This window comes from Callithrix jacchus, chromosome 1, assembly GCF_049354715.1.
Source record: "Callithrix jacchus isolate 240 chromosome 1, calJac240_pri, whole genome shotgun sequence".
Classification (NCBI taxonomy): Eukaryota; Metazoa; Chordata; class Mammalia; order Primates; family Cebidae; genus Callithrix; species Callithrix jacchus.
Window position 1 is genome coordinate 10,988,688 of NC_133502.1, and position 23,814 is coordinate 11,012,501.

General features: G+C 45.3%; 1 protein-coding gene across 7 annotated transcripts in view; it reads right to left on the reverse strand.

The window, feature by feature from the left end:
- Positions 1–23,814, reverse strand: part of ABCC4 (ATP binding cassette subfamily C member 4 (PEL blood group)) — a 291,898-nt gene that overhangs the window by 228,781 nt on the left and 39,303 nt on the right. For all 7 annotated transcript variants that reach the window (XR_008475284.2, XM_017969971.4, XM_054242433.2 and 4 more), the window contains exons 2-3: positions 3,566–3,676; positions 2,905–3,025 (exon numbers count right to left, since the gene is read on the reverse strand). Coding sequence is in view for 6 of the 7 variants with exons in the window: in XM_017969971.4 (XP_017825460.1) it covers positions 2,905–3,025; positions 3,566–3,676 (232 nt within the window). In the remaining variant the exon portion in view is untranslated. The remainder of the gene's footprint in view (positions 1–2,904; positions 3,026–3,565; positions 3,677–23,814) is intronic.

Below are 23,814 nucleotides of genomic sequence, written 5' to 3' on the forward strand. Positions count from 1 at the left end.
GAGTGAGACCCTATTTCAAAAAAAAAAAAAAGAAGACTACCTTCTACCTTACTAAGTCAACGAAAAGAATAAAAGTAACATATATATAAAATACTCATAGCAGTTCCTGGTACATAGTGTTTTTCAAGTACTCACTGTCAGTATTACTATAACTACTTGCTACTAGCTGAGTACCAACCACTACTGGTCCTGCTGCTGCTTCTACAGCACTGCTGCTAGGACTGAGCATGAGCCCCACATCTGCCAGATCCTCCATTCCCTACTCTTCTGCCATGACTCCCCCTAAAAGAAAGACCAGCACTCCACCAACTGTATCTGTACTAAGCTCCCCTCGATCTGGGCATCTCCCCACATGCCCACCAGCAGTAAGGATTCCCACGCTCCCAGCACCAGAGCAGGACCTGTCCTCAAGTCTCAGGAGAAACTCGAGTTGCCGCAGCCTCTACTCCTGTGCCTGCTTCTCCCTAAAGTTTATCAAATCTCATTCTAGTCTATCACCTCTGTGGGTTAAAGAACCCACCCCAAGTGGCTGGCAGCCCATGACAGCATGGACAGCCCTGAGTACCACAAGCTCAGTTCCTTCTAAATCATCTTGTTTTCAATTTCATAAGCAGCTGGTAACACAGGGAAACTAGAGAAATGGAAGTAGCTGCAGGAGGTGTGAGGCCACTCATTCCTACCACACCTAACCAGACACCTGGCCTGAGCCTTAGGCACTTACAGAAGCTTCATGGCTACCGGACAACTTCTCCCAACTGGGCCAGGAGATCCTGTACACACTAGCCACACTGACACCAACTGGTCATTCTATTTCTCTCCAACTGAGATGTATTGGGGCCATGTGGAAACATCATCACTGGGACACCCCTGCGCAGGTTAAAGACGGACTGGGAGAACCTGAGAGACTCTGACACCCTCTTCCCCCATCAAGTCAGTTCCACTGGTTATTCTGCAGGTCCTCCCCATCCTCCACAAAGCCACAGCAGCATTGGGGGTGTGGGCGGGTACCCTCTCAAAGGTAGCATTCACCATCTGTCACCCTGGTCAACATACCTTTGTCACCAATGAGACCATCCATCTCCCAGGACCATCCAGTTCCCTGTTGTCTGACAGATTCCCCAGGTGTAGGACAGAGCTCACCTACCTGCCTCCCACTGCCCACTGTGCCCTCCGTAACAAAAAGCATGTTCAGGCTGGCGTGTTGGCTCACGCCTATAATCCTAGCACTTTGGGAGGCTGAGGCAGGCAGATTGCCTGAGCTTAGGAATTTGAGACCAGCCTGGGAACACAGTGAAATCCCATCTCTACTAAAATACAAAAAATTAGCCAGGTGTGGCAGTGTGCACCTGTAGTCCCAACTACTCAAGAGGCTGAGGCAGGAGAATCGCTTGAACCTGGAAGGCAGAGGTTGCAGTGAGCTGAGATTGCACTACTGCACTCCAGCCTGGGTGACAGAGCAAGGCTCCACCACACACACACACAAAAGGCGTATTCAACAGGAGCTACAGCCCCCACATACAAACCAACCTCACTCCCAAAAAATGCACCAGGACAACTCCCCACCCTGCATTTAAAGCCACCCTTTTGTAGCAACGGCAACGTCCACCCCTGCTACTCTCATGGCACAGAGGGCACAAGTCACACAGCAGGACCCTCTGCATCCCCTCTAGCAGGCCACAGACCAGAATAGGCAAGCTACCTGGCACTGTGCCCAGGCAGAACACTGGCTTGCTGCAGGATCTCGACAGAGGCCCTTGGCGGCAACGGAGGTCATGGCCCTCCTGGCTCTCTGCCTTTGATTTTTCATGGAATGTCTGTTTATACACTCTCTACAAGGCCAGGCACCAAGACTCTACCTTCCAACCAACAATCCACTCCAACCACAAGGAAGACACCCCGGATGGGCGCTGCGTGAATTTCCTGGGGTGCACAGTAATTGGACCTTCTTCCCAGAGGGGGTTTTGGCTCCCAGCACTTCAGCCCCCTGGGAGGGGGTAGCTCTTGGGGGCTTCAGCCAGCTCCAGCCTCTGGGGCACCACCAACAGCAAGGCCCTCAGTTCTGTTTCCCTGAGAGGAGAGAGGTGACAATACCTCCCCAGGAGAGCATTTATCAGATTTGGCTTGATGAACTATGATTTGTTGAGCACCTATAAAATGTCTTAACATTATTCTGGGCCCTGATCCAAAATCACTTCCTCCAAACCACAAGGCACATACTCCTGGAGGCTGTAGGATCCTCTTTTGACCAGGGGTGACTCTTAGAATTTAAAACATTTACCTGGCCAGGTGTGGTGGCTCATGCCTGTAATCATAGCACTTTGGGAGGCCGAGGCAGGCAGATCATGAGGTCAGGACTTCAAGACCAGCCTGGCCAAGCATGGTGAAACCCTGTCTCTACTAAAAATACAAAAAAATTAGCCTGGCGTGGTGGCAAATGCCTGTAGTCCCAGCTACTCAGGAGGCTGAGGTAGGAGAATCACTTGAACCTGGGAGGCAGAGGTTGCAGTGAACCAGGATTATGCCACTGCACTCCAGCGCCTGGATGACAGAAAGAGGCTCCGTCTCAAAAAAAAAAAGAACATTTACTGAGCACCAATATTTATTCTAGTCCTACCATAGAATAAAATGCTCTTCTTTCATGACACTGTATTTTAACTGGTTACACATAAAGCAATAATGACCTTGAACTTCAGTCACTTAAGTATTCACCCAGATAAATATACTCACTGAACTAACTACCTAATGCTTCCTAGACATGTTTAATCCTTAGACCTTAAAATACCTTCAAACCCCATCTGGCCACGTCTCCCTTCTGTTCCCCCATCCATTATGGCACCAATCAATGGCAAGCACGTTTACTCCGTGTGTCCTGAAAAACAATTCACAGTATGTAAAAGCTTTTACCTCAATTAATGTAAAAATTCCCAAAACTAAATAAGATTTCCAGTAACACTTTATGATCGCTCGTGTTAAAGAAGGCTTCTGTGCGTCATTCCCAGCTCTTAAAACTTCTTTATCCCAGAACCTACAATGAGGAAAAGGCTTCGTCAGTGAGTGCACCCTGCCGCAGTGTAAAACGGGAGGTGGTGGAGTGACAGGTAGGCATTTGAGAAAGGGCATTTTGCGACTATCTCATAAATGCTGCTAATTGCTCCCAGGGCTCCTGAAGGGGATGTGTGGTACAGAATCTGTAGCATCAGAGAAACAGGGCTTGAGGGGAAGTCTGGGGAAACAAGTTACTGCCAAGCTTTGCTGGAATGAAGCCCCATCAGGAGCACAGATAAGCTGGACAGGCTCCTCCAGCCATTCCACTTCCACTTCCAGGGACAGAGCTCAGCCATCTCCAGCCTTTGGTGCTGGCTTCCCACACCTCTACAGAGGCACAGGATATAGGAGTGTCCCCCAGGCGATCATAGTAGGCTGAGCCCACGGACAGCCTCAGGAAGGTGACATTGTTCACCTTAAGGGTAAACAGAGGCTCCAGACAGGACTCAGGAAGGCAAAACCCACTCCCCACACACAGACACTCTCACGCTTCTTGGCGCCCACTTTGCCTCCCACTCACCCTTGCAACTCCTCTCCAAGGTGCTGGGAGCGGACTTCCGGCAGCACTGAATACATATCATCTTCCTCTAATCTCCGTTTATGGCCAATTTTAAACAAGGGATTGAGCCACCTGTTAACAAGAGAAAAGAAGAGACATATACCCAGAATTACACGTCTGTGTTTAAGCAGACCCCTACCTCCATGGGTTTTCCTTAAACTTACCTTTAAAACATATACAGCTATAGGTAGACATAGAGATGTGCATAGACAGAGCTAGAGAAAGAGAGAAAAATTAACATGTGTATGCAAACACACACACACACACACTCCCTAGCTCTGTCCACAGAGAGGCCCCAGAAGCAATGAATGGCACACCAGGACCTGAGAGCATGCTGGTGCCCAGATCCTAGTTTCCAATACCATTCTCCCCTAAAAGGAACCAGGGCTCCTTGAAGAAATTGCTGATTCCAAGGCTGGGGCAGACAAAGTACAAGATGGGCCATGAGATATCATGGAAACATTCAAGGAATCAAGAGGATGGGCCCAAAGAACAGAGAAGCCAGCTTGACCGAGTCCCACTAGACAAGCCTGTGATAATGGAAGCATCCAAATACATCAGGACAGCCACAAATTCTAACCCACTGAATAACAAAAGAATCCCTGAATCCTTACTGAGACATAAACGGGGGAAGAAGGAAAAAGGTCTCAGATAAAGAACAATGGGGTTAGAAAACATTTTCAGTGGAAGCTAAAACCAGGAAGCCATCAGCTTCAGCGATACAGGAGACATTCTCCACCCAGGATCACAACGCCCAGCACCATTTCCAGCAAGCAGGAGTCTTAGACAAGGGTTAGCAGAGAGTTTTATTATTTACTGTTGCTGGTGGTTGTATTTAGTTTTTGTTGGTTTTTTCCCCAAGGATTTGAAAAGTTCTGAATACCGGTTTCTTTCCTTCTTTCTTCCTTCCTTCCTTCCTTCCTTCCTTCCTTCCTTCCTTCCTTCCTTCCTTCCTTCCTTTTCCTTCCTTCCCTCCCTCCCTCCCTCCCTCCCTCCTTCCTTCCTTCCTTCCTTCCTTCCTTTCTTTCTTTCTTTTTTTTTTTTTTTTTAGATGGAGTCTTGCTCTGTTGCCCAGGCTGGATGGAGTACAGTGGAACAATGAGAGTTTACTGCAGCCTCAAACTTCTGAACTCAAGCAACCTTCTCACGTCTACTTCCCAAGTAGCTAGGAGTATAGGGACATGCCACTGTGCCCGGCTAATTTTTTTTTATTTTTGGTAGGGACTGGGTCTCTCAGCCAGATGCAGTGGTTCACACCTGTAGTCCCAGCATTTTGGGAGGCTGAGGCAGGTGGATCACCTGAAGTCAAGAGTTCAAGACCAGCCTGGCCAACATGGAGAAACCCCATCTCTACTAAAAATACAAAATTAGTCAGGCATGGTGGTGCATGCCTATAATCCCAGCTACTCAGGAGGCTGAGGCAGGAGAATCGCTTGAACCTGGGAGGCGGAGGTTGCAGTGAGCCAAGGTTGCATCATTGCACTCCAGCCTGGGCAACAAGAACAACCATCTCACAAAAAAAAAAAAAAAAAAAGAGAGAGAGAGAGAGAGACTGGGTCTCTCTATGTTGACCAGGATGGTATCAAACTCCTGGGCTCAAGTGACCCTCCCACTTCAGCCTCCCAAAGTTCTGGGATTACAGGCATGAGCAACCAAGCTCAGCCAACAGTGGTTTCTTAATGTGTTATAAGGGGGAAAACCCAGGTCCCAGCTCCACATCTCTGTGACACTGACCAAAGTACTCAGTTTCTATGAGCTTCAGGTTCCCCATATCTACAAGCAGAGGAGGAAATAAAATCTAACTATCTTTGGTAAATCCCCTCACTTTCCTTTCCCTCTCTCCTTTTTTTCCCTGTCAGCTCTCTCTCTGTCTCCTTAATTCCTTGAGGCCCCTTCTATTTCTCTTCTCCTCCTTCTTCCTGACCTTTTTGTAACCACTGGCCAAGATGGAACTAAAATATTATTTCATTACTTGATACTCGTTGAATCAAGATTGTTCTCTCTTTAATGGACAAATTCAATATTTTATATTCTTCAGAAGCCAAGCCCAGTAAAACCTTTTTCAGTGGCTCATGCAATTGTGTATCCCTAAAACTATAGTCTATCGAAGAAGAAAAGTTTCTCCACCTTTATTAAAAATTAACAATACTAAAAGAAGAGATGTGGGAGGGAAGGTCATGTCTGCTCTATAACTCCTGAACTTAGCCCTGGACACATGAGATGCACGAGGCCAGTGAGAAAACAGGTATGTGTTCAGAGCCACGAAGGCAAAGGTCAGAGCTGCGAACTTAGTTGAGAGCTTAGAGAACAAGGAAGGCTAAGGGCACGTTGAGTGAAATCCCCTGCGGCAGCCCACTGAAGGAGTTCACTCGTGTCTCGTGATGCTATACAGTCATCCCCCCATATCCACGGTTTCGCTTTCCACAGGTTGAGCTACCTATGGCTGACTGAAAAGATTAAATGGGAAATCCCAGAAATAATTCCTAAGGCTTCAATCACAGCTTGTCCTGAGTAGCATGATGAAATCTCCCACAGACCCACCCAGTATGGGAATCTTCCCTCTGTCCAGCGTCTCCATGCTGCAGATACCACCCACCCTTAGTCACTTGATAGCCACCTGGGTGATCAGATCTATTGTCGTGGCATCACAATACTGGTGTTCAAGTCACCCTTATTTTACTTAATAATGGCCCCCAAAGAGCAAGCATAAGGATGCTAGTCATTTGGATATGCCAAAAAGAAGCCACAAAGGCCTTCCTTTATACAAAAAGGTGAAAGTTCTCAAGCCAATAGGAAAAGAAAAAAGAATCGTATGCTGAGGTTGTTGAAATCTGGTTTGAGAGTGAACCTTCTGGCCATGTACGGTGGCTCATGCCTGTAATCCCAGCATTTTGGGAGGCCGAGGCGGGCAGATCACAAGGTCAGGAGATTGAGACCATGCTGGCCAACATGGCGAAACCCTGTCTCTACTAAAAAATACAAAAATTAGCTGGGTGTGGTAGCACATGCCTGTAGTCCCAGCTACTCAGGAGGCTGAGGCAGGAGAATTGCTTGAACCCAGGAGGCGGAGGTTGCAGTGAGCTGAGATGCACCACTGCACTACAGCCTTGACCTGGCAACAGAGCAAGACTCTGTCTCACAAAAAAAAAAAAAAAAAGAGTGACACTTCTATCCATGAAATAGTAAAGAGTATATTGTTGTAATGATTCTATTATTATCATGGTTATTCTCTTACCGTGCTCAATTTATAAATTAAACTTTACCACAGATATGTGTAAGTAGGGCCGGGCACAGTGGCTCATGCCTATAATCACAGCACTTTGGGGGGCCGAGGCAGGTGGATCACCTAAGGTCAGCAGTTCAAGACCAGCCTGGCCAACATGGTGAAACCCCATCTCTACTAAAAATACAAAAATTACCCGTGTGTGGTGACAGGCACCTGTGATCCCAGCTCCTTGGGAGGCTGAAACAGGAGAATTGCTTGAACCTGCGAAGCAGAAATTGCAGTGAGCTGAGATCACGCCATTGCACTCTAGCCTAGGTCACAGAGCGAGACTATGTTTCAAAAACAAAACAAACAAAAAAAGATATGTGTAAGTAGGGAAAAAACCACTAGGGTTGAGTGCTATCCATGGCTTTAGGCAGCCACTGAGGGTCTTGGATGATGGTATTCCCCCCCGCCTCCTTGGATCGGGGAGACTACTGTACATCTAGAAAAAGAGATGAATGGATAAAAAGGACGTTAGTAGATAGGCTTAATGCTTCCTTCATGAACTTTCAATATTTGGCAGCCACAAAATAGTAATGGACTAGAGTTCTGGTGCCAGGAATTCAACATGAATTTTAAATAGTACCTGCTGTCTGGTGAGCACCCTAGACTCTGAGCTTCTTTTTTTTTTTTTTTTTGAGACGGAATTTCGCTCTTGTTACCCAGGCTGGAGTGCAATGGCGCGATCTCGGCTCACCGCAACCTCCACCTCCCGGGTTCAGGCAATTCTCCTGCCTCAGCCTCCTGAGTAGCTGGGATTACAGGCACGCGCCACCATGCCCAGCTAATTTATTTTGCATTTTTAGTAGAGACGGGGTTTCACCATGTTGACCAGGATGGTCTCGATCTCTAGACCTCGTGATCCACCCACCTCAGCCTCCCAAAGTGCTGGTATTACAGGCTTGAGCCACCGCGCCTGGCCTGACTCTGAACTTCTAATCCTGGTATCTTTAAATCCGAATGCCCTTTGTTCCTCATTCAGTTTCCATGTTCCTCCTCACCTTCCTGTGTTTCTAAGGAAAACAGCTGAGAATGCCTCTCCCCTCCCAACACCTCCAGGATAGAAAGGTTAGTGCATAGCTAACCATGCCTGCCCCAGGCTTTCTCCAAAACAGCTCCATTGAAGAAATGATGCTGAGTTTCCATTTTGCACACTGACTCTCCCATGGGGCTCACCCTCTGCCTTTACCCACACTGAAATTTTCTTTGTAGCATCTGTCACCATTTGAAAGGCTATTACATTTCACTTTTTTTAGAATCATGTTTTCTCCCCAGAGCATCTAAGGCTCCACAGGATGGGGTTTTCCTGTGTTGCTTGCTGCCAAGCCATCCATACCTACAAAATGGTGGGTACATGTAAGGCACCTAGATTTGTCACATGAATGAACACATCCTCCAAAAATCCCCAAATGTGGCCTGGCATGGTGGCTGATGCCTATAATCCCAACAATTTGGGAGGTTGAGGCAGGTGGATCACTTGAGGTTAGGAGTTCAAGACCAGCCTGACCAACATGGTGAAACCCCATCTCTACTAAAATTACAAAAATTTGGCTGGGCACGTTGGCTTACTCCTGTAATCCCAGCATTTTGGGAGGCCAAGGTGGGCAGATCATGAGGTCAGGAGCTCGAGACCATCCTGGTAAAACCCCATCTCTACTAAAAATACAAAAATTAGCTGGGCATGGTGGTGTGTGCCTGTAATCCCAGCTACTCAGGAGGCTGAGACAGGAGAATTGCTTGAAACAGGGAGTCGGAGGTTGCAGTGAGCCAAGACGGTGCCAATGTACTCCAGCCTGGCGAGAGAGTGAGATTCTGTCTCAAAAAAAACAAAAGTACAAAAATTAGCCAGGCAAGGTGGCAGGGGCGCCTATAATCCCAGCTATTCGGGAGGCTAAGGCAGGGAGAATCGCTTGAACCCAGGAGGTGTAAGTTGCAGTGAGCTGAGACTGTGCCATTGAACTCCAGCCTGGGTGACAGAGGGAGACCCTGTCTCAAAAAAAGAAAAAAAAATACCCAAATTAATAAACTCCAAAACCCATCTTCAGAGACAAGTCTCCATATAAATGTAATAAATGGAAGGTTAAGTGTTCCTCCCAAATGTGGGCAATGTCCTCATGGAAATTTCTGTATAAAGTGGATTTTTCTTTTTTTTGAGAGAGAGCGAGGGTCTCACTCTGTCACCCAGGCTGGAGTGCAGTGGCGCAATCACACCTCACTGCATCCTCAATCTCCCAAGCTCAAGTGATCCTCTCACTTCAACCTCCCAAGTAGTTGGGATAACAAGGCACACACCACCATGCCCAGCTATTTTTTTAAAGTATATTTTTGTAAAGATGAAGTCTCACTATGTTGCCCAGGCTCGTCTCAAACTTCTGGCCTCAAGTAATTCTCCCATCTCAGCCCCGCAAAGTGTTGGGATTACAGGCATGAGTCACTGCACCTGGCCTAAAGGGGTTTTATAGACAGAACTGGATAACATTTTCCTTTCTGCCTGACACTGCACACAGAATTCCTCAGAGTATTACATGTTTTTTTTCTAAATCTAGTCTTGTTAAGCTTTCAACGTCTTTATATATATGAAATACTTTTCTGAAATGATGGTCATAATTTTGCTAAAAAAACATGCCTGTGGGCACATACAATACCCCTGACTCAAAACCAACTGCTGATTCAACACCTCCTCCTCTGGGGTGTCTGATAAGCATATCAAACTAAACAATGTCTTAACAGAACACCTTATCATCCCATAAGAACTCCCGTTCCTCCCAGCTTCTCCCTCTGAGCTATCAGCCATCACATCTTTCCCCTTGCCCAGATTTTCAAAAAAAAAGAAAAGCTTCAGGTGACCCTGCAGGCCATCTCTCCTTTGTCACTCTTAAATAGGACACATCTAAGCATCAGCAAGTCCTGTTATTTCAATCTGTGAAGTATATCCAGAAAAAGCCACACTGACCCTAGGAGGCTCACACTCCGCCCTTGCCCATGCTTAAATTTTCTGCTCAGCACCTTTCAACATTAGAAAGGCTATTAGGTTTCACTTTTTCCTAAACCATGTTTTCCCAAAACGCACCTGGGCTCCACAAGGATGGGGTTTCTCTGTGTTGTTTGCTGCTGAGCTGCCCATGCCTACAACAGGCTGAGCACATCAAAGGCACCCAGATTTGTCACATGAATGAACACATTCTCTAAAAATTACCCATTTTAACATCTTTAAACTCCAAAATCCATTCTGAGTCTATGGTATCAGATTCACAGTTACAGATATAAATATTAAATAATTTACAGATATAAAGAAGTCTGCCATAGCAAAGGTTTCCTAAAGGCCTGGATTATGCAAATGGGTTTCAGAAAGAGGGTGCAAAGACAGACGAAGGTGCAAATGTGCATTTTCTAGAAGGTACGTGACTGAGTGCTGGACGGGGGCGGGGAGCTGGGGAGGGGAGAAATGGTATAGTTCACCACCAGCACATCTTCTCATATAACTCTCCAGCAATTCTGCTCAGACCCGCATGCCCAAAAGAAACAAAATCCTTCCAAGTTCACCAGGGCCTCTGTCCTTACAAAGTTTCCCATGGCCTGGCTCCAAGGAGAGCTGGACACACCTGATTCCTTCAATCCTCTTCCCCTCTCTCCAGTCCAAAACATCCATTCTCCATGCCCTAAAGTTCAGCGCCCACAAGGCACAGACATCACTGGAATGGATCTTGCATGAGAGTGGAGCACCCATACCACAGGTGTTCTCAACATGGTCCCAACCCAGCTGATCTTGATCCATGGCCAAGTAAGTTAAACTCAGGCAGCATCTGTCGAGCTGTGACCTTCTGTGATCACTCCTCTAATGTTCCTCTATTCCTAAAACATGCTCAAAGCTCATTTTCTCATCCCTTCCCCCTTCACTCTACTACCTGTTCTTTCTATGTCAACCTAAGTGACAGGCAGTGTGGACCCTGGCCACCTCTCTCCCAGGTCCCCCCAACCCACTCCACACCTATCAACATGGGTCCTTCCATGCTGTAGGCACCACAGAGATTTCCCACCATGGAGTTTCAAATCCCTCTCTGCTTCAACCCCAGACTTTCTGTCTCCCTCTTCTCCCACCAGCTAATCCATGCCTTTCACTTCTTCACAGGGCCCCTCATCTTACGATCCCGTCTACCCAGCACTTTCTCACACAATGACCAGCACGGAGAATCTATAGCATTGTGCATGACTAACCGTCTTAGTCTTCTTCCTTAAAAAAGATGTACTTGGCATATTTAAGTGCAACTTACTAACAGAATAAAATGAAGAAATGAAAGAGACAGGGTCAGGCCAGGTGCAGTGGCTCACACCTGTAATCCCAGCACTTTGGGAGGCTAAGGCAGGCAGATCAAGAATTCAGGAGTTCATGACCAACCTGACCAACAGGGTGAAACACCATCTCTACTAAAAATACAAAAATTAGCCAGGCGTGGTGTCAGGCACCTGTAATCCCAGATACTCAGGAGGCTGAGGCAGGAGAATCGCTTGAACCCGGGAGGCGGGGGTTGTAGCGAGCTGAGGTTGCGCCATTGCACTCCAGCCTGGCAACAGGGCGAGACTCTCTTTCAAAAAACAAAGGGACAAGGTCTCACTCTGTCACCCAGGCTGGAGTGCAGTGACAGGATCATGGCTCACAGCAGCCTTGACTTTCCAGGCTAAGGTGATTTTCCCACCTCATCTCACTGCACAGGGTGCAGTGACATAACCATAGCTCATTGTAAGCTCAAACTCCTGGGCTCAAGTGACCCTCTCACATAGCTGAGACTAGAGGTACGTGCCATCACGCCCGACTGAGTAGGATATTAATTATTTCTGCTGCCCAAGTCATGTGGCCAACTCATAAGGAGATTAAAGCACTATTCATTGCAACTAGCAAATGAAGGATCTTAGCACTAACCAGAAATGCCATACTATGTGGTCAGCAAGGCCCATGTGGCCACCTACTAGATGCAGAGCTCACTGTCCTTCTGAACCCATCAGTGTATATGATGTTGATTCTCCTCTGAAAATCAGGCCATTGGCCGGGGGCTGTGGTTCACACCTGTAATCCCAACACTTTGGGAGGCTGAGGCAGGAAGATCACTTGAACCCAAGAGTTTGAGACCAGCCTGGGTGACATGGCAAAACCCTGTCTCGACAAAAACATAAAACAACTAGCCAGGCATGGTGGCGTATACCTGTAGTCCCAGGTACTCAAGAGGCTGAGGTGGGAAAATCACCTTAGCCTGGAAAGTGAAGGCTGCTGTGAGCCATGATCCTGTAACTGCACTGCAGCCTGGGTGACAGAGTGAGAATCCATCTCCAAAAAAAAAGAAGAGAAAAGAAAAATCTGCATGTAAGTGGACTCTTGCAGTTCAAACCCTTGTTGTTCAAGGGTCAACTATACTTCACTGTGGTCAAAGAATTGCTCTAGAAGCTGAATTACATGCATGTAAGCAACTAATAAAACTTAGTTATCTTGATGCTTTCCCAGACTGCACAAAGTTTATCTGTCCCTGAGAAATAAACATTTGTTTTGTGCCTTTACTTTAACTGAAGACATGTGTCATGTTACTCAGCATGCAGCCGTGCCTCAGACCTAAGTCTCACCCATATGAACCCACACATGCCTGCAATAGCCCCAACCTGCCTTTCCAGGAGCATTTAACCCAACAAGAACCAGATCCTATTTGTCCCAACAGGAAGCCTTTCTCTCTACACCTTTCGCTCCATCACCATGGCCTAAGGTGCCATGAACGTTCGAGGTCCCAACAGCCTGCTAGCTGACCTACCCACATTCATCCCTGGTTTCCCTGTGATCTTTCAACAGAAAAGCCAGAGTGGATTCTTAAAAATATCACACCATGCTTCTCTCCTATGGTGGAAAACAATGAAACTCATGGTGGGTGCTGTGCTTGACTGGGTCACCCTCGGTCAGTGTTTCAGCTACCCTGGCCTGATGTGGTTCTGACAGCCTCCCACACTCCTATTTGCCTGTCCCCCTGCCTGTGAGCAAATGCTTTTCCCCATCTTCTCCCACGATTAGATCTTCTCTGCAGGTTTCAATCCCCAGAGTCCTACCTTTGTGTATAAAAAACCCAAACATACCCTCATTGTCACTAATTTATATCCTCATTCTCACTTTCTTTACCCATGTACTATAATCTATCTGTGTAGATAAAAATAATGCACTTAATTACTTTGTCACTTTCCCCTCTAGAATAAAAGCTCACTGAGGGCAGGATCTTTTTGGTGTTCACTGAGCCAGAGACCAGGGGAGCCACTCAGAACTGTGTGGAGTGAATGCGTGAATGACTGTCTGCCCAGGCTGAGGAGCAGTGGCAGAGAACACCCACAACTGGGTCCCAGCAACCTCTTTAAGCACCTGCAGGAAAAGGTGAATGTGCAGTTCACTTGAGGTCAGTAAATGATTCAACAGGTGCGCTAGCCTCACTCAGTAAGTCGTTTATTGTTAAAAGAATAATGCATTTTAAAGTGCTTTCAGTTGTGGCAAATTATTAATCATTGGTTAGTTTTCCTTGAAGAGTTTCCCAGCCCTGGCTGAGGGAGGCTCCTGGGCCCGGCTGGGGGCTGCATCGAGGCAGGGCAGAGAGGGAGGTAGGTAGGCTGCTCAGTCAGGGACTCTCGTGGCAGGGGCTGGGTGCAGGGAGACACAATGACAGATCTCAGAGGAAGACCCACTCTACCTCATTAGGTGTTTTCATTAGAAACACCTTCCCCTAAGGCCCGGTTTCTCAGCCTTGGCACTACTGGCATTTGGAGCAGAGTACCTCTTTGTTGGGGCTGCCGTCCTGTGCACTGTAGGATGATTAATGGTATCCCTAGACTCTCCCCTCAAGAAGCCAACAGCATCCCCATCCCAAGTCCTGACAACTAAAATGATCCGCAGGCATTGCCTGGGTGACAAAATCACATTGATCAGAAGCACTGCACTAAGGTCTTTGATAGCCTTTCTGACAGGCTACAGAATCTCACATCAAATGTTGGCCCCAGACAGAAGTCACAAGACAGTGACAGCAGTCTTTTAGCCACATTAGAAAAGGATATAAACCCATTACTATATTCACTGGTTCAATTGCACTCTAAGAGCCCTGGCCAATATGATGAAACCCCATCTCTACTAAAAATACAAAAACTAGCCAGGCGTAGTGACAAGCACCTGTAATCCCAGTTACTCAGGAGGCTGAGGCAGGAGAATCACTTAAACCTGGGAGGTAGAGGTTGCAGTGAGCTGAGATCACACCACTGCACACCAGAGCAAGACTCCATCTCAAAAAAAAAAAAAAAAGAATTACAGCAAGATGAGACATGCTACATCTTCGGGAAATTAAAAAAAAAAAAAAAAAAGATGGAACATGTGTACTCACAGGCTATGCAGAGACGCCACCTCTGGGCTTTTTGTAAGTCTCTACAAAGTTAAGGAATCAACATCCCAGTTCACCAAAGACTCATCTTCTGTACAGCAGAGGTTCTCAAAGTGAGATCTCTGGGCCAGCAGCACCAGCATCCCCCAAAGAGTTAGAAATGCAAATTCTCAGGACCCACTCAGGTCTATGAATCAGGAACTCTGGGAGTAGGGCCCTTCGATCTGTATCTTCTAATGTTCTCCAGGTAATGTGGATTCAGGGTCAGGTTTGAGAACCTGCCACACAGCTTGCTTTTTGACACACCAAATGGGAAGTACTTGTCTGGCATATAGGCCAACACTCCCAACCCAACCCTGGCTCATTAGCAAAATCCCAACCTCAGCCTATGGAGTTTTACTGGGGAGTTACCTGTTTTGTTTTCTGGTAAACTTCAACATATTACCCAATTATGCCTGGGGAGTTTTAAAACAAAACCCACAGACATGTGGAGCCCCATCCCAAATGACTAAATCAGAACAAGTCAAGATGAAACCCAAGCGGTGGTCCTTAGAAAGCTCCTCGCACCCAGCACATCCGGGTCATCAGCCAGGTCTGGGAATCATTTGTACGGTACAGAGAAGAAAGAGGGTGTAGGTACCTGGGAAGTGGAGAGGGTTTGGAGAAAGGGACAAAGTTTGAGCAAACTTTAGGGAAAGAATGTGGAGATCACCAAGAAGACAAAGGAGGAAGAAGGGACAAAGTTTCCTAGAAAAACAGCCACACAGCCTAGACTTATTGCTTAGAAACAGCAGGAAAAAAATGCTGCATGGGGTTTAGCGTGATTATGGGGTAATCAAAGGTCTTGTATTCCCAACTCAGAAGTGTGGACTTTATCCTAACGATAACAGGAAAATCGCTAATGTTTTTAAGCTACTTGGTACATAATGAACTGTGGAAGGCAAGGAAACCAGTTAGGACTGCATTTGAAAGAAACTTGACCAATATAGCGAGTCACATCCTTTCATTCAAGCAGACTAGATCACTTCAGCATCCCAACATCCCCGAGCTGCACAGACCTCACCCCCCCTGCTTGGTTGTAACTCTGCGACTTGACCACAGAAACAAGCGGGTGCACACGAAGTCAGTTTAAAATCCCATGTCCTATTTCTAATTTCCATTAGGATCTCAAAACAAGAAAAACATTGCAACCCAAGTTATCCTTTCGAAAACAATTTTGTAAATGTCCTATTTCGTAGAAAAGGAAGAAGCAACTCTAAATCAATTCTTTTACTCTGAAATTACCTAGAATTAGCATAGCAGCAACATAAAAAGCTGTATCTATGAACAACTCTTCGTATCAGCAAAGCATACATTAAATTCGTTGTCACTAAAATAAGATATTAGAAGGGAATGGCTCATCTACTTACTAGTATTAATGGTGACATGGCTATTGAAGAAGAAAAAAACACAGTGAAAAGTAATAAACCTTATATACACAGAGTTTTACACAAATAGAAGTCCAATGCTACATTGGCTGAAGACAGTACGCTGGCACATTAGAGTTGCAAGATATATAACACCAACAAACAGTCAAAACTCTACTGCATCACTATATTCTAATGATACTGAAAACGTTAATAAGAAATTAACTTCAAGCCAGGCATGGTGGCTCATGCCTATAGTACCAATGCTTTGAGAGGCTGAGGCAGGTGGAATCTCTTGAGCCCAAATGTTCCAGACAAGCTTGGGCAACATAATGAGGTCTCATCTCCACAAAAAAAAAATTTTTTTTCGCAAGGAACAGTGGCTCACACCTGTACTTCCAGCACTTTGGGAGGCTGAGGCAGGCAGATCATGAGGTCAGGAGTTCAAGACCAGCCTGACCAACATGGTAAAACCTCATCTCTACTAAAAATACAAAATTAGCAGGGCACGGTGGCACATGCCTGTAATCCCAGCTACTTGGGAGGCTGAGGCCGGAGAATCGCTTGAACCCAGGATGGGGAGGTTGCAGTAAGCCAAGATCACACCGTTGATTGCACTCCAGCCTGGGCAACAAGAGCAAAAAAACTCTGTCTCAAAAAAAAAAAATGTTAATTGGCTGGGCACAGTGGCACACACCTGTAGTCCTAGCTACTCTGGAGGCTGAGGTAGGAGGAATGCTTGAGCCCAGGGTCTCAAGGTTACAGTGAACACTGATCAAAAGAAGTATCCACTAGGTTGGGAGGCCAGCCTGGGGCAATATGCCTTGAGGGCAGCTCTCAGCAAGTTCACAAGCAGCAGCCTGGGAGCACAGCCTTGGGGCCCCATCCACCAGATCCCAGGAACACACATGGCAAGGAGATGGCCCACGTGGCTGGGGCCACAAGAGGACTGAGCAAAGAAGTCAAGATGTTAAGGACAGCAGAAGCCAAGTTTCTCACTACTGAAGAACGAAGATACAAATACGGTAAGAGGGAAAGCCAGAACAAAGCATGTGATTTTGAGCTGTGATCTGAAGCACTGGTGTCAAGTCCACTTAATTTGTATTCCTAATACAGATCTATATAGATAAATGATGTCTAAATAAAGATAGAGAAATCAATATACACTTGATCCTCTTTAGTGGCAAATTCTGTATTTGCAAATTTGCCTACTTGCTAAGTTGTATCTCTGTGCATTCACGAACATGCACAGAGCAGCAAAATGAAACATTTGAGTCACTGACATGCTTGCTTCCAGCTGAAGTCAAATGAAATGACACTCTGGCTTTTTTTATAGTTGTCGTCGTTGAGACACTCTGTCACCCAGGCTGGAGTGCAGTGGCACGATCTCGGCAACTTCCACTTCCTAAGTTCAAGCAATTCTCCCGCCTCAGCCTCCCGAGTAGCTGGGATTATAGGCGTGTGCCACCAAGCCTGGCTAATTTATTCTATTTTTAGTAGAGACAGGGTTTCTGTCTCTGTTGGCCAGGCTGGTCTCAAACTTCTGACCTCTGGTGATCCACCAGCCTCAGCCTCCCAAAGTGCTGGGATTATAAGCGTGAACCACCATGCCTGGCAGACACTCTGACTTCTTACTCCTGCTCTTAGAGTAGAAACAAATCTCTTTCTTGTGGTCTGTTCAGGACGATGTTCTTCACATTTTGGGGATTTTTGTTGGTGACTTCGCTGTCTAAAGTGGCCCCAAGCATCATGCTGAAGTGCTGTCCAGTACACCGAAGGACAAGGGGTCTGCCACGTGCCCTACAGAAAAACGTGTGTTAGGGAAGCTTCCTTCAGGCATGAGCTATAGTGCTGTTGGCCATTAATTCAAGGTTAGTGAATTAACAACATATATTAAACAAGGTGTCTCTAAACAGAAACATACATAAAACAAGGTTATATATTAATTGGTTGACAAAAATGTGACCAAAGGTGCACAGGAACCTAACCCTATATTTTGCCTGGAAGCAGTGGTTCAATGTTCACTAATGCTGTGTTTGTGACACTTTATTGAGCTCTACCAGTAACAAGAACCAACTATATATGTATATGTGTATATATGTATGTACACACATATACACACAAAGATCTCGACATGTCCAAATGTGTATATATACACGTACACACACAAAGGTATAAATAATAGGTGTTGCTCTGTGTATGCAAATACATTCAGCTTTGTCTGCTTACAGTGCCTAAAAGCAATGAGCTCCCACAGCAATAAATATGCCTAGGCCAGGCAAGGTAGCTCATGCTTGTAATCCCAACACTTTGGGAGGCCAAGGAGGGCAAATCACCTGAGGTCAGGAATTCGAGACCAGCCTGACCAACATGGAGAAATCCCATCTCTACTAAAAATATAAAAATTAGCCAGGTGTGGTGATGGGTGCCTGTAATCCCAGCTACTTGGGAGGCTAAGGCAGGAAAATCTCTTGAACCCAGAAGCAGAGGTTGTGGTGAGCCAAGATCACACCACTGCGCTCCAGCCTGGGTGACAGAGCAAGACTCCATCTCAAAAAAAAAAAAACATATATATATATATATATATATATATATATATATATACACATATATATGCCTAGTGCCCCACCTTGTTTCTAAATATAGTGTCCACTTATTAAAAGTAATACGTATTTTTTTTTTTTGAGACGGAGTTTCACTCTTGTTACCCAGGCTGGAGGGCAATGGCTCAATCTCGGCTCACTGCAACCTCCGCCTCCCAGGTTCAGGCAATTCTCCTGCCCCAGCCTCCTGAGCAGCTGGGATTACAGGCACATGCTGTAACTATTTTTTTAATGTAGAGGCTTCTTTGAGAAGTGGCTGAATCCAAGATAGTGACAGAAGAAGTACATGACATGTCTAGACTACCTTTTTGTGCCACAAAAGGAAATGTTCAAAGAATTCTGACAACATGTCCAAAGGACACAGGAGCTCCCACTGGCCAAACCTGGGACAATCTGAGCAACAAAATAAATCATGAGTGGAATGGATTCAAACCCAATAAACAAAATAATTTGTAAGTCAATATTGATATAAATAAACGAGTGAATAAACAGGAGAAATAGAATTTTTTTTCTTGCTATTAAATGTCAACTGATTAAGAACAGAATTAATAATAGAATTGGAAGAAAGTCACCATTTTGCAACTTCCAGAGTCATAAGTGATTCGGTGATTCAAAAGCCATCCATGGTTGCTAAAATCAGTGGGTAAAAGTTTCATGAGAAGCAAGGTATTTTCATAGCTTTCAATTATCTCCCCACAAAACACTTATTTTAAAGCATAAAGTATTTCATAATCAACTTCAGAACAGGGAAACCGGGCAGACACCACCTTAACCAAGATAACAGTTATCATCACGACTGTGTGCCTCTGGATACGACGTGCTGAGAATACTGCATTTATTTTTATGGTATTTCTGCTATGAGGTCACATCATATTTTTGTATGTCTTTGAAAAATATTCTGGAATGTAATGACCTGAATATTTTTCAAACTATCAAGGACATGAGAGACAAGAAAAAAACTATAGAAGTGTTCCAGACTGAAGGACACTAAAGAAATATGACAGCTAAATTCATCATAGGATCTTGGGCCCAAAAAATTAATATAAGGAAACTGGATATGGAGTTTAAAGATTAATTTCTGAATGTTGGTGGGTGTTCTGTAACTATGATGGAAAGTGCCCTTTTATTTAAGAAACATGCACCCCTTAGGTGTAAGGAACCTCATGTCTACAATCCACTTGCTTTTGCTTTTTTGTTGAGACAGAGTTTCACTCTTTTGCTCAGACTGGAGTGCAGTAGCGTGATCTCAGCTCACTGCAACCTCCGCCTCCTGGGTGCAAGTGACTCTCCTGCCTCAGCCTCCCAAGTAGCTGGGATTACAAGCACATACCACCATGCCTGGCTAATTTTTTTTAGTAGCAATAGGGTTTCGCCATGTTGGCCAGGCTGGTCTCAAACTCCTGACCACAGGTAATCCACCCACCTCGGCCCCCCAAAGTGCTAGGATTACAGGCAGGAGCCACCACACCTGGACTACAATCCACTTTCGAATAGTTCAGATAACAAAGGAATAATATGTATAAACAGAGAAAGAGACAATGATAACTATGGTAGAAGCTAACATGAGAGATTCTAGATGACAGGTACACAGGAGTGACATGTAGGCACCACCCTTAAAACTTTTTTGTCAGGTTGAATTATTTCAAAATAAAAAGTTAAGATACTACCAGATATTAAAATATTTCCAAGACAATGATTAAAACTCTAGAGTACTGGTTTGACAGCATGACTCAAGAAGAAAACAAAAAACAGAAACAGATTCAAAGTATAAAAATAAACGGTTAACAATGTAAAACACGAAATTAGCTGGGTGCAGTGGCTCAAGCCTGTAATCCCAATACTTTGGGAGGCTAAGGATTGAGGATGGCTTGAGGCCAGGAATTTGAGCAAGTAGGAAATTACTGAACAGCTGCTATCACAGACAAATGCTAACATTATGAAGAAGTGCTGCAAAGGGGAAGAAGATCCAAGCTAAGAGGAGAGAGCATGCACCCAGACACATAACTCAGAGGACACAGCGAAAAAAAAAGAGTTCAAAACACTCATACAAGAGGCTTAGGCGCCTGTGGGCGTGTGTGTGCTCACAGCCGCAAAATGAAACAAATCCCAGTTCTGAAGGAGAAGCAAGTGCATGGCTACCGTAAAGACTGAAAAAATGTCTTCCCATGAAAATTAAATATGCTTACCCAAAGCAGAATTAGATAACTTTGAAGGGGAAAAGACTAAAATGGGTGGAAATAAGGGGCCAAGATTATACAAAAGACTGGGCTGTGTCTCTCCCCACCAATCATCAGAACTAACAGCACTTAGTGTGTGCTGGGCACCAGTTCAAGCATTTTAACGTAAACCTTGCAACCCTGTGAAGTAGGCTCCTGAAGGAGGTTTAATGGTGGCCCCCAAAAGATATGCCAAGTCCTACTTGCTCAAATTCCTGGCCTCAAGCCATCCTCATGCCTCAGCCTCCCAAATTGGGATTACAGGTATGAGCCACTGTAATCAGATATATGCCAAGTCCTGACCCCCTGTACCTGCATTACATTTCATGGTAAAGGATTGAATGTTATTTGGAAAAAGGGCATTTGTACATGGAATTAAACTGAGGATACTGGAGTGATAACATCATCCTGGATTATCCAAGTGTGTCCTAAGTCCAATGACAAGTATCCTTCTAAGAAAGAGGTGGAGGAGACCTGGGACAGACAGAAGAGGAGATGTAAACACAGGTAGAGACCCAAGTGATGCAGCCACAAGCCAAGGACACCCGGGACTGCCGGGAGCCACCAGAAGCTGGAAGAGGCAAGGAATATTCTCCCCACCATACTGAGGACACAGCCCCGCCTACACTTGGATTTTTGACCTCTGGCCTCCTGAACTGTAAAGGGAATAAATTTCTATTGTCTTAAACCATCAAGTATGTAGGAATTTGTTACAACAACCTCAGGAAACTGATACAGTCCCGTTATCACCATGGATGGGAAAACTCAGTTATGCGGTAGACATGTAGCTGTCCTGAGGCATGCAGTTCGCATGTGACAGAGCTGAGACCAGTCCAGACAGCAGAGCTCAGAGCCCTTGAACTAACAAGCAACAGGCTCTTGGTAGCCAGCTGGGTTGACTTCCCCCATTAGTAGTGGTGCATTATCCCTTTGGCGAGGGTGCCTGGGTAGCATTGGCCCCTGGGTTCTCTGTTTCTGTGCACTGCATTACCAGCTTATATGGTCTGAATATGTCCCCATTCAAATCTCTTTCTTTTTTTTAGACAGAGTTTTGCTTGGTCCCCCAGGATGGAGTGTAGTGGTGCCATCTCAGCTCACTGCAACCTCCACCTCCCGGGTTCAAGTGATTCTCCTGCCTCAGCCTCCCAAAGAGCTGGGATTACAGGTGCCTGCCACCACACCCAGCTAATTTGTTTTGTTTTTAGTAGAGACAAGATTTCACCATGTTGGCTGAGTTGATCTCAAACTCCTAACCTCAAGTGAACCACCCACTTTGGCCTCCCAAAGTGCTCGGACTACTGCGTCTAGCCATCAAATCTCATCTTGATTTGTAGTTCCCACGATTCCCATGTGTTGTGGAAGGGACCCAGTGGGAGGTAACTGAATCATGGTGGCAGGTCTTTCCCATGCTATTCTCATGATAGTGAATAGGTCTCACAAAATCTGATGGTTTTTTTTTTTTTTTTTTTTTTTTTTTTTTTTTTAATTTTTTATTGGATTATAGGTTTTGGGGTACATGAGCAGAGCATGCAAGACAGTTGCGTAGGTACACACATGGCAGTGTGCTTTGCTTTTCTTCTCCCCTTCACCCACGTTTGGCATTTCTCCCCAGGCTATCCCTCCCCACCTCCCCCTCCCACTGGCCCTCCCCTTTTCCCCCCAATAGACCCCAGTGTTTAGTACTCCCCTTTCTGTGTCCATGTGTTCTCATTTTTCATCACCCACCTATGAGTGAGAATATGCGGTGTTTCATTTTCTGTTCTTGTGTCAGTTTGCTGAGGATGATGTTTTCCAGATTCATCCATGTCCCTACAAACGACACAAACTCATCATTTCTGATTGCTGCATAATATTCCATGGTGTATATGTGCCACATTTTTCCAATCCAGTCTATCATCAATGGGCATTTGGGCTGATTCCAGGTCTTTGCTATTGTAAACAGTGCTGCAATGAACATTCGTGTACATGTGTCCTTATAGTAGAACGATTTATAGTCTTTTGGATATATACCCAGTAATGGGATTGCTGGGTCAAATGGAATTTCTATTTCTAAGGCCTTGAGGAATCGCCACACTGTCTTCCACAATGGTTGAACTAATTTACACTCCCACCAACAGTGTAAAAGTGTTCCTTTTTCTCCACATCCTCTCCAGCATCTGTTGTCTCCAGATTTTTTAATGATCGCCATTCTAACTGGCGTGAGATGGTATCTCAATGTGGTTTTGATTTGCATCTCTCTGATGACCAGTGACGATGAGCATTTTTTCATATGATTGTTGGCCTCATATATATCTTCTTTCGTAAAGTATCTGTTCATATCCTTTGCCCACTTTTGAATGGGCTTGTTTGTTTTTTTCCTGTAAATCTGCTTGAGTTGTTTGTAAATTCTGGATATCAGCCCTTTGTCAGATGGGTAGACTGCGAAAATTTTTTCCCATTCTGTTGGTTGCCGATCCACTCTAGTGACTGTTTCTTTTGCCGTGCAGAAGCTGTGGAGTTTCATTAGGTCCCATTTGTCTATTTTGGCTTTTGTTGCCAATGCTCTTGGTGTTTTGTTCATGAAGTCCTTGCCTACTCCTATGTCCTGGATAGTTTTGCCTAGATTTCCTTCTAGGGTTTTTATGGTGCCAGGTCTTATGTTTAAGTCTTTAATCCATCTGGAGTTAATTTTAGTGTAAGGTGTCAGGAAGGGGTCCAGTTTCTGCTTTCTGCACATGGCTAGCCAGTTTTCCCAACACCATTTGTTAAACATGGAATCCTTGCCCCATTGCTTGTTTTTGTCAGGTTTATCAAAGATTGTATAGTTGTATGTATGTTGTGTTGCCTCCGGTGCCTCTGTTTTGTTCCATTGGTCTATATCTCTGTTTTGGTACCAGTACCATGCTGTTTTGATTACTGTAGCCTTGTAGTATAGTTTGAAATCCGGTAGTGTGATGCCCCCCGCTGTGTTCTTTTTGCTTAGAATTGACTTGGCTATGCGGGCTCTCTTTTGGTTCCATATGAAGTTCATGGTGGTTTTTTCCAGTTCTGTGAAGAAAGTCAATGGTAGCTTGATGGGGATAGCATTGATTCTGTAAATTACTTTGGGCAGTATAGCCATTTTCACGATATTAATTCTTCCTAACCATGAACATGGAATGTTTCTCCATCTGTTTGTGTCCTCTCTGATTTCGTTGAGCAGTGGTTTGTAGTTCTCCTTGAAGAGGTCCCTTACGTTCCTTGTGAGTTGTATTCCAAGGTATTTTATTCTTTTTGTAGCAATTGCGAATGGCAGTTCGCTCTTGATTTGGCTTTCTTTAAGTCTGTTATTGGTGAAGACGAATGCTTGTGAT